Here is a 12321-nt window from a genome sequence, read left to right on the forward strand (position 1 = left end):
GTGTTATGGAGAGGCCCACAGTCCCAGCTACTCGGGAGGCTGAGACAGGAGGATCACTTAAACCCAGGAGTTTGAGGTTATTGTGAGTTAGGGTGACACCACCGCACTTTTAGCCTGTCTCAAAAAAAAAAAGAAAACTGAACAGAGACACTAGTTATGGGGCATGGGGCTCTAGTGTCACACTATAAAGTAACAACTTTTCAAATTTAAAAGAAATTCACTGTTAAAGACCTTGTTTAGGGCGGCACCTGTGGCTCAAAGGAGTAGGGTGCCAGCCCCATATACTAGAGGTGGCAGGTTCAAACCCAGCCCTGGCACACACACACATACACACAAAAAAGACCTTGTTTAGATACATATACCTGAATTTATTATCTTTTAAAAAATAAATATGTAAATTGCACTAGAAAATAACAAAAAATTGAACCAGTAAATAATAAAACATTCTAAGGTATACTTTGGTATTTTTTTCACTAATCATCTTCAATCTTATCTTAAAGCCAAAACTTTTAAAGAATTTATATATGGCTCTAGGCGTTCAGTTCAGTTAGGGTCAAACAACCTTTACAACTTATCACTCAGATTGCACCACAGATACATAGGCAGGCATTCTTGTGCCTACTTCATTCACAAATTGCTCATGATTACCCATTATCAGACCAGCTCTCTCCTCAAAACAGTAAAACCAAGAAGTGGACCCAAACCTACAGCAAACACCTTGACAAATGAGCAGAAAAACAGATGAACTAATTCTTCACTGCTTCTCTCCAGTCAGAAGCGATGCCCTGGCACTTCATTTCACTGACCCACCTGTATTTCCAAGAAAACTATTAAGAATTGTTTTTTGTTTCATCACCTTTATAAAACTCTCTTAGAAAGGTTTTTTCCCTCTGGTTAACAAAGTATTATTTTTATTGAAGAAAATAGAGCAAAGCACAAGTTAAAAAAAATAGTCATCCATAAACCACTCACTAAAGATGACTATCAATAGGGCGGCACCCATGGCTCAGCAATAGGGTGCCAGCCCCATATACTGAGGATGGTGGGTTCAAACCCAGCCCCGGCCAAACTGCAACAAAAAAATAGCCAGGCATTGTGGTGGGCGCCTGTAGTCCCAGCAACTCGGGAGGCTGAGGCAAGAGAATCGAGTAAGCCCAACAGCTGGAGGTTGCTGTGAGCTGTGTGACGTCACAGCACTCTACTGAGGGCGGTAAAGTCAGACTGTCTCTACCAAAAAAAAAAAAAAGACTATCAATATTAATATGTTGGTACATATTACTAAAAGTATTCTGTGCATACATTTTTATTGCCAAATAATGATCCTGCCCCCTTTACTATGTTTCATTTTATTCTATTTTATTTTATTTTTGAGACAGAGTCTCACTATGTCACCCTCAGTAGAGTGCTGTAGTGTCACAGCTCACAGCAACCTCAAACTCTTGTGCTCAAGCAATTCTCTACCTCAGCTTCCCAAGTAGCTGGGACTACAGGCAACTGCCACAACACCCAGCCATTTTTTGGTTGCAGTTGTCATTGTCTAGCAGTCCCAGGCTGGGCTTGAACCCGCCACCTTTGGTTTATGTGGCTGGCGCCCTACTCACTGAGCTATGGGCACTGAGACTACTATGATGTTTTAAGTATAAAAATGTATCAGAAAGCAGGATATAGAAAAATACCCATGAACTTGCTAACCAAAATTGACAGCTAACTAACATTTGCCTATATTTACATTAGGTTTTATTTTATTTTATTATTATTTTTTAAATTTTTTTTGTAGAGACAGAGTCTCACTTTACTTCCCTCGGTAGAGTGCCATGACGTCACAGGACTCAGCAACCTCCAGCTCTTGGGCTTCTGCGATTCTCCTGCCTCAGCCTCCCGAGCAGCTGGGACTACAGGCGCCCACCACAACACCCAGCTATTTTTTGGTTGCAGTTCAACTGGGGCTGGGTTTGAACCCGCCACCCTCGGTATATGGGGCTGGCGCCCTACTCAAATAAAATATTACAGATAAACTTTAAGTCCTCTATATTTTCCTCACTGTTCCTATACCATCTCCCTAGATACAATTATCTAGTAGTAATGACATGTAACAATACAATGACATGTTAACACTGTCATATTTACTTTGTAGTACACCTCCCAAATATTACTTTGTATTATTTATTAACTTCTTCTCTCTTGCATGTGAATGAATATATGCAGTAGGCCGTCAGTATACAAGGGACACTGGTTCCAAGCCCAGCCCCTATCCCTCATACACAAAATGTGAAAACACTCAAGCTCTGAAGTCTACCCTGCAGAACCCATGTATATGAACACATAAGTCAGTCTTGGTACAAGCAGTTTACATACTGTACTATTATTATTTTTTTATTGTTGGGGATTCGTTGAAGGTACAAAGAACCAGGTTATCTTGATTGCAACATACTGTATTTTTGACTGGAGTTTGGTTGAAAAAAATATGTGTATTAGTGGACCTGAATGCTTAAGACCTATGCTGTTCAAGAGTCCACTGTATATATAGACACACATTTGCATACATGTATACAAACATACACATATACACACATACTGATACATATGAATTTTTTTCCCCTTAACTATTTAAGATTTATATGTAGACATTAGGTCCCTTTACCCCTAAATAATTCAATGTGAATTTCCTAAGATTAAAGATATTCTCTTATATAATCATAGTATAGTTATCAAATTCAGAAGTCTTAATCCTAATATAATATTATGTAATACACAATCCATTTTCAAATTTTGTCAACTGTCCCAAAATGTCATTGGTAGAAGATTTCTTTCCCTGTTTGTAGGCTGTTATCATGCATTTCATCTGAATGTCATGTCTTTAATCTCTTTAACCTTTGAACAGTCCCTTAGTTTTCTTTGACTTTAACCACTTTTTACAGATCACAGGCCAAATATATTACAGTTTGTCTCTCAAATTTCATTTCTCTGATGCATCCTCATTATTAGAATCAGGTTAAACACTCTGGGAAAGAATACTACAGAGGTGGTAATGTGTCCTTGGTATATCATTATTATTATTTTTAATTTTTTTTAGAGACGAGGTGTTGCTTTTGCTCAGGCTGATCTTGAACTCACGAGCTCAAGTGATCCTCCTGCCTAAACCTCCCAGAGTGCTAGGATTACAGGTGTGAGCCACCATGCCTGGCCCATCCTCAGTCTATTACATAAAGATGCACATGATGGAATGATGCATCCCGTTATCGGTGATACTATCAATAGCTTTCATCATTTGTTTTAGGGTGGTGTCTGCCAAAGTTTTCAACAGTGAAGGTGTCTTTTGTTCTTTACAATAAGTAATCTGTAAGTAGATACTTTGAGGTTGTGTAAATATCCTATTCTCTAACATACTCTTACTCCATGATTTTAGGTCTCATTGATGATTCTGAATCAAATATTATGAGGACACAAAATGGTCATTCTAATATGCATATATACTTATTAGTTGATATTCTACTATAAAAACCTCTTTCCCTATTTATCTGTTATTAGTATGCACTTATGGATTCTAATTCTGGTCAATGGATTATAATTCATTATCATCTATATTCATTTTGATATTAAAGACTATGTTATACTTAGCCAAATGGAGCCTCTTCAAACTGGCTATTGTGGTAGTGAAATTAAGAATATCAGTATGGGCTTATTGTACCCTCAATGAATCCCCAACAATAAAAAAAAAAGAAAAAAAAAAAAAAAAAGAATATCAGTATGATCCCAACCCAGTTTATTAAGTCTCCTCCTTCTTCCCTCTTTCACTGCATCTGCCTATTGAAAGGGCCTAGAAACGATGACCAACGTAGGCATAATTGCAGCACCCAAATCCTTCCTCCATTAAAAGAAATAAAGTCTCCTTAGAGAAAAGGCTGAGGCAATGAAATTACAAAATAAACCTAGGAACATTATGTTACACTAGAAAGTAAGGAACTGCCAATATGTATGTACATATATATACACACGCGCACTGTATGTTCAGATTTTGTGATTTGAACTGTTACATAGAAGTATACTGTACAAATAAATCATAATTTTTTTTCCATTCTGCTACTGAAAGGCATTTAAATTCTTTTTAGTAATGATATAATTAACATATATGTATGTTTCCTTTTGCACATTTGTGAGAATTTATCACAGGCATAAAGTGGTTTTTTTCTTCCCTAATTTACCTTTTCTTTCTTTTTTTTTTTTTAACTCATTCATCCTACTGAGTGAACCAAAGGGTTCACAATTTGAGCCCCTCTTACTTTTCTGTTCCATTTCTAGCACGAGATGTTTACCATGCTTTTTGATCAAGGCTATGTTTTATTTTTCCAAGTTTTTACTATAGAGAATGAAAACATACATAAAAACAGAGATGATATAATGAATACCAATGACCCTATCATGCAACTTCAATAATTATCAACTCATGACTTGTTTTGTTTCATTTCATTCATGGCTCTGCTGGATTATTCTGGTAAGTATTGCTCTTTAGATTTCTCTTTTTGTATTTCATGTATCATTGCTATAGATTTATCTTGGCAGAGAAGATATAAAAATACTGACTCAAAGTATAATCTTACCATCACAATCTGCTTCTTTTTTTTGAGACAGAGTCTCAAGCTGTTGCCCTGGTAGAGTGCTGTGACCTCATAGCTGACAGCAACCTCCAACTCAGGCTCAAGTGATCTTCTTGTCTCAGTTTTTTATTTAGTTTTAGTAGAGATGGGAGTCTTGCTTTTGCTCAGGCTGGTCTTGAACTTGTGAGCTCGAGCAATCCACCCAACTCAGCTTCCCAGAGTGCTAGGACTACAGGCATAAGCCACCACGCCCAGCAATCTGCTTCATTTTTAGAAGCATCTTTTGAAATTCAGCTTTATTCATAAGCCCTCTAAGTGTATCTCTCATGGGTTTCATGCTCCAATAATTATATTTTGGGGCAGCGCTCGTAGCTCCCTGGGTAGGGTGCAGGCTACATACACCAAGGCTGGTGGGTTTGAACCCAGCCCAGGCTAAAACAACAATGACAACCGCAACAACAACAACAACAAAAAAAAAAGCCAGGCGTTGTGGCGGGGGCCTTTAGTCTCAGCTGCTTCGGAGGCTGAGGCAAGAGAATCGCTTAAGCCAAGAGTTTGAGTTTGCTGTGAGCTGTGATGCCATGGCACTCTACCAAGGGTGACATACCGGGACTCTGCTTCAAAAAAAAAAAAAAAAATTATATTTTGACATTATAATACAAGCATAATAATACATACTGTGTCAGCCATGGTGAATGAAGTTTGAATGTTCTATCATCAAATTTTTGAAAATTCACTTACAGTATTATATAATTTATAATTTAATATACAATTTAAAGCATTCATTCATTTAACAAGTATTCACTGAGTATTCTAGTTCAAGAATTATTGCAGGTGCAGGTAAATATAGCAGTGAACAGTTAAAACAAGGTCACTTCATTTACACATATACAGTATACATATATTTAAAGATTTTCATAAATATGTCTTTATTTGATCTTAGTTTACATAGTGCGGAAGTTATATTAGCACCATCTGACAGATGAGAAAACTTAGGCTTAGGAGGAAAAGATTTACCAAAAAAGAAAAAAAAGAGAAAGAGATTTAGTAAGGACCATACACCTAAGTAGTGGTTCACTAAATTACTTTATAAACAACAGCAAAGTATATGTCAATTATAGGAAGATATTTGTCATAGCTACTTAGCAACATAGAAACATATATTTTCAAAAAATGTTACTTTTTGAAAGTGTGTGCCTTTTGTCAGAAAGAAACGGCTGAAAGAATAAGATAAAAGTAAAATCAGTGATTGACTGATGGTAACAATTCAAGTGACTCATGCTAAAAATGAGAACTACTATAGACATCTGCACTACTCACCTCTTGACTTTATCATAGTTCTCTTGACGGTAGTCCCCTTGCTGAATTAATTGTTTTGTGTCTGCTAATTCTAAGGCTAACCGTTGACATCTAATTTGAAGTTCAGAATAGTTTCTTCGATCTTCTTCATATGTCTATATTTAAAGGAAGAATAAAAATTTCAAAATAAACATAGTTAACCAAATTCTGCTAAGTTGTAAATGTTCTTACAATTAAACAATAAAACCCCTCAATTTTTCTTTTTAGTAATTTTTCCATACTCTAAGCAGGTAACGTTAAATTCAGAGTTGTTTGTAAGTTCAGTTATTTAAAGTTTTGAACTCTGTTTCTAGAACAAGAAAAAAAAATATGATTTCTAAGCTAATGAATTAATTAATCCAGACTAAAACAACATAAAATGAAGTTTTCAATTACTTAGTTACTATTAGAAGCTAAAGGTACAGAAATGAATAAAACACAGATCCTGTTCTTGAGGAATTCACAATTTAGAGAGAAAAGCCACATGAATATCAACATCTATAACAACAACAAAAAGTTACCAAAGAGATTAACAATGCAGTTTCAATTGTAATATTCAGCAACAAAGGAATTTCGTGGCCCAAGGAACACAACTCTATGTTGATTTCCCTTCTACTCTCTCCATACCAGTAGTACCTAAAAAAGGGACTGATATGGGGAGAGTAACAGAAGTAAACACCTGAGAGTGGTCACAAGGTCCTTTACAACCTGGCCCTGCTTCCTACATGCTTCCTTCCTCATACTCACAATTCACCCTCCAACCCATGGAGACCTTCAGTTCTCTAAACACACCAGGCTTCCTCTAACCTCCTCCACTGCCTGAAGACCTGCGTATTACCTAAACACTCGCCTCCTTCAAAGCACTGATCTCACTGTACCATCAAGTTAGTTGTTGCACCAGAATGCAAACATCTTAAGAGACATCTTAGGGGCAGGGACTCTGTCTTGCTGGCACTGGATCTCCACCACTTTTCACAGTGCCTGGTATATAGTAAGAATGAATTAAATACCTTTGAAGCTAATTAATTCTATAAATGTATACAGAAAATAGGGGGGAAGGACTGAATTCCTACTCATTTTTCCCACTTGAACTTACCAAATCTTACACCTAACCATTAACTCCACCCCCAGAACCTGGCATGTTAAATACATCCTATCTTAAGTCAGGCTGGAACAGAGTGGCATCATCACAGCTCACTGTAACCTTGAACCCCAGGGCTCAAGTGATCCTGCCACCTCATCCCCCTGAATAGCTGGGATTACAGGCACATGCCACCATGCCTGGCTAATTAAAAAACTTCTTTTAGCCAGGTGGGTGGCTCACACCTGTAATCCTAGCACTTTGGGAGGGTGGATTGCTTCAGGTCAGGAGTTCCAGACCAGCCTGAGCGAGACCCCATCTCTACTAAAAATAAGCTAGCTGGAGTTGTGGCCAGCACCAGTAGTCCCAGCTACTAGGGAGGCTGAGGCAAGAGGATCGCTTGAGCCCAAGAGTTTGAGGTTGCTGTGAGCTACGATGCCAGGGCATGGGGATCTCAATGTCTCTAACCACACTATGCTTCCTCTAACCTGCTCTACTGCCTGAAGACCTGATTATAATCTAAATACTTGCCTCCTCGAATGAGATCTTGCTATGTGGGCCAGCTGGTCTCAAACCCTTCACATCAATCAATCAATCTTCCCACCTTGGCCTCTCAAAGCACCAGGATTATAGGCGTAAACTACCATGCTGGGCCTTAATGAAGTTTTTAAAGGATGAAACGAGCCTGAAAATATCCAAATATTGATGGCAAAGAACCATCCAAATATTGATGGCAAAAGAGAGATTGGATATGGATATTAGGCTCAGATCAGAATCCAGCTGATGATGGCAGGCTTTTTTCCAACTAATATAGAGTATTAAAAACTTGAATTTCTTTTGATGACTCTTACCAATTTGCCACAAACCATAGCCTATGCCTTACCCTAATGCTTCACAAATTTGTATCATCAAGTTGATTTGTAAGAGTGGATGATTTTTCCATTCCTTGAGAGTAGGACTCTTCCCATTATAAACAATAAGGACACACAAACAACCAGAATGCAGGGAGATGTAAGTAGGTTTGGTGGCAGAAAACTGGGAGTTCTCATTTGAGAGTTTCCATTTCCTCTGCAAAATGAAATATCATGTTACTTGCTGAGTGAGAAGAAAAGTGGAAAACTGGAGAAAGAAAGCTGGGGAGGAATTAGAGGACACCGGCAAGAGAAAGGTTTAGTGCTAACTAACACGATGAAGAGGGAAGAAATAAATTACATGGATCGGAAATTTTGTTACTGGGAGCAGATGACTGAGAAACATAGTAATATAGGAAGTAACATGTTTAGTGGATAAAAGTGAATTAATAACTTCACAAATAAATGTACACATTCCAATTTCTCCTAAAATAAAATTATTACTTTTGTATTTTGAATTAAATAATCTGCTTCACTTATTATTGGCAGCTAACATAAAGTAAGGCATATCATTGGAAAATAGGAAAAGTAGTGTCTTTCTTTACAATAAACCAAACCCCATGACTGTACAGAACTTTAGGTGAAGTGAAGACAAAAGACTATTTTGTATTCCCCTGTCCTGAGCTTCACAGCAACTTGTGTGGGAAGGCTCCAAGTTCCAAGTCTGAGTTAGATGTCCATCTTATATTTTTGCACAGCACTTGTTCTTACCACAACAGAGGTTCTTACCTCTGTCAGAAGATGTATTGCATAAGTTATGAGCACCCGTTAATTGTCTCTCACATCACAAGAAAAACGTAAGAGAGTGTTCTATAATCCTAATAACTAATACTCTACTAATTTAAAAGATTTATTTTATTTTATTTATTTATTTATTTTTTTTGTAGAGACAGGGTCTCACTTTATGGCCCTCGGTAGAGTGCTGTGGCCTCACACAGCTCACAGCAACCTCCAACTCCTGGGCTTAAGCGATTCTCTTGCCTCAGCCTCCCGAGTAGCTGGGACTACAGGCGCCCGCCACAACGCCAGGCTATGAAGATTTATAATTAATGTCTGCTGATGCGGAGGAAGAAAAGATGACATAAAATAGACTAAGTCAAAAGCAACAAAAAATATAAACTTCTCAAACATAAAGAAATGGACATACAAAACTTCAAGTCACAGCCAAGACTCAATTTCCTTTTTCAATAAAGAAGAAAAGCTTACACAGAGAAAATAAAGAAAATGCAAGTCAAGGAGGGTATTTCAATTGTTTAACAGCTTTCTACATATCTGGAACTGATTTTGAATCCCAGGGTTAATATCATTTTTTCTTTCTCCTAAATTATCTATATCAGAAAATAATTCATGGCTACCTCTAGCCTGAAAAAAGTAAACCTGTTACTGTAACTGCATGCTTTCTTATTTTTGTTAATTTTTTTTTTAATTTTTTGAATGCTTTCTTGTTGTGTCAATGACTCTAGTCTTTCCATATGCTTACATAAGACTTGGAACTCCTTGAAAGCCTGTCTTATCTTAGTAAACCCAGGAACCCTATATACTATTTACACTGGAAATGTCTGCAGAATGAATTAATGTCAAACATGAATGGACTGTGAAGCACTAGCACTTAAAATAACTAGCTCAAGATGTAGAAAAAAGTAGCTTTAAAGATTATTAAGTATTTGATCAATCAGTATTCCGCTGAGTTAGAGAATATTATCACATATCTACAAACAAAACACTGCATTTGAAACAGTATTTTATTTACATATTACATATGTTTTAGGAAAGACAGTATAAAGTAAGCTTTTATTTCTTGATCTAGATGGTCTTTAAATGGGAGGGTTCGCTTTGTAAAAATTAAGCTGTAAAATTATAATTTCTTTATATTAAAAAAATGAAAACAAGATGCTTCTAGGGAAAATAATTGGGCAATAGGTCTGCAGGAACACTTGCATGAGAAATAGAAAATGGAACATTTGAGAGTCATATTGAAGGGAAAAAGCTGCAGGATGGAAAGGGTGGTAAAGAGACACTCACTCCATACACTTCTCTACATTTCTATACTTTAGGACTACTTGACATAAAAGTCAGTCTTCAATTACTGCTATTGACAGGTTCTTGGAAACTGTGACTTTCAGCAAAATGACAAACTATATGCTGTAAAACTTAATTCTTGTTTATACCATTTAGCCTATGGAAAAATTGGTCTCATTACACAGTAAATCACTTTGCTGAAAGTTGCAGTTTCAGGAACCTATAGACAACATTAAGTAAAGACTTACTATACATACAGTGTTTTGGCTAAGTTATCAGGCATTAAACCTTTCATTTTTATAACGAGAAGCCCTTTTACCCTATTATTCTTGTTTCCAAACAACAGAAGCTAACCATTTTAGATACACAGAATTTCAGAGGTGAAAGATACCCTGGAGATAATCTTCTGCGATCTTATTTTCAAGACAAGAATGTTAATGCCTAGAGGGGATAAATGATTCCAGAACTAGCAGAGGTTCTAGAGCTTTCATCAAGGTTCCCAAATTCATATGTAGATTCATTCTTTTCTTTTCTTTTTTTTTTTGAGACAAAGTCTCACTATGTCATCCTCAGTAGAGTGCCATAACATCACAGCTCACAGCAACCTCTAACTCTTGGGCTTAAGTGATTCTCTTGCTTTAGCCTCCCAAGTAGCTGGGACTACAGGTGTCCGCCACAACTTCTGGCTATTTTTTTTTGTTGTAGTTGTCATTGTTGTTTAGCAAGCCCAGGCCGGGCTCGAACCTGCCTGCCTCAGTGTATCTGGCCAGCGCCCTAACCACTGAGCTACAGGCACCGAGCCAGGTTCATTTTTTTCCTTAATTTCAAGTGCCTATTTTCATTTTGCTTGTTTATTTGTTTCATTTTTTGAGATAGGGTATATTCCTATCTTACACAGTTGCCCAGGCTGGTCTTAAACTCTTGGACTTAAGCAATCCTGCTGCCTCAGAGTAACATGTGTAAACCCAAGTAGTTTGAATTACAGGTGTGCATTACCACGCCCAACTGTTCTTTTTTAAAAAGTCTATTTTGTGGAAACTGTAAAACCACTGACCAGAAGTTAATATTGTTAGTTAATGTTTAAATCCAGGTGTTAAAAGAATTTTAATCACAAATCTCCTAGGTTCAAATATGGTACATAAAGTCAAAGTTAATTTTGAACTCTTCCCCCCCCCCACTTCAACCAATTACCACAATTATTTCTTTTTAATTTTTTTTTTTATTAAATCATAACTGTATACAATGATATGATTATGGGGCATCATACACTCACTTCATAAACCATTTGACACATTTTTATCACAGTGGTTAACATAGCCTTTCCGGCGTTATCTCAGTTACTGTGCCAAAACATTTACATTCTACATTTACCAAGTTTCGCAAATACCCCTCACAATTATTTCTTAAATTAAAAAATCATTCGGCTCAGGTGGCACCTGTGGCGCAAAGGAGTAGGGCGCTGGCCCCAAATACTGCAGGTGGTGGGTTTGAACCCAGCCTTGGCCAAAAACTGCAGGAAAAATAAAAAAATCATTCAGCTCGGCGCCAGTAGCTCAGGCAGCTAGGGTGCCAATCACGTATACCAGAGCTGACAGGTTCAAATCTAGCCTGGGCCAAAAAATAGCTGGGCATTGTAGCAGGCGCCTGCAGTCCCAGCTACTTGGGAGGCTCAGGCAAGAGAATCGCTTGGGCCCAGAAGTTTGAGGTTGCTGTTATCTGTGATGCCACAGCACTCTATCCTGGGCGACAGCTTGAGACTCTGTCTCAAATAAAAAAAAAAAAAAAATCATTTGACACAGTAACATGGAATCTAAATGTTTCTACAAAAAGTATACAAAGATGGAATTAAACAGGCACATTTTAAACACTCAGCAGCTGTGTAAGCAAAAGGTAATTGCTTTGGATATAAAGATTTTCTAAGCATCTTTAAATTTTTTTCTCTCTCAGACCATGAAAACTGAAAAGAAAGTGGCAACTTACATGTCAAAATGAATCTTTAATAAATGAAGTGATCTGCCTGTGAAGCCATAGGGTAACTAAGGAAATTAGAAACAGGATATAGCAAGTGACATTTACCTTAAGATCAGTGGTTCAAATAAGAAGCAGTTTACATTGGATAGCAGTTGAAATTGCTTAATTAGCTATTCTGGAAAAGTGAGAATTCCCAGAAGTTTCACATTATCAATAATGTAATCTAAGCAACTAAATACTGAAAAGAATAAGAAACTTAAGTAACCTTTGATTGTTATAGATTGTCCCTTTAAGTTAACAACTGTTTTGCTACCAGAAACTACTCTTTGTTGGCAATCACTTCAAGAAATACACTATTTCTTTTTGAAATTTTAACTTCTAAAGACATACAGAACTGTAGTACTGA

At 37.0% G+C, this 12321-nt stretch overlaps 1 protein-coding gene across 3 annotated transcripts in view; it reads right to left on the reverse strand.

Moving 5' to 3' along the window:
* The window catches only part of PIBF1 (progesterone immunomodulatory binding factor 1), a 272823-nt gene that overhangs the window by 219012 nt on the left and 41490 nt on the right, over nt 1-12321 (reverse strand). For all 3 annotated transcript variants that reach the window (XM_053563838.1, XM_053563840.1, XM_053563839.1), the window contains one exon: nt 5916-6049. In XM_053563838.1, the coding sequence (XP_053419813.1) occupies nt 5916-6049 (134 nt within the window). The remainder of the gene's footprint in view (nt 1-5915; nt 6050-12321) is intronic.

This window comes from Nycticebus coucang, chromosome 15 (genome assembly GCF_027406575.1).
Source record: "Nycticebus coucang isolate mNycCou1 chromosome 15, mNycCou1.pri, whole genome shotgun sequence".
NCBI classification, from domain to species: domain Eukaryota; kingdom Metazoa; phylum Chordata; class Mammalia; order Primates; family Lorisidae; genus Nycticebus; species Nycticebus coucang.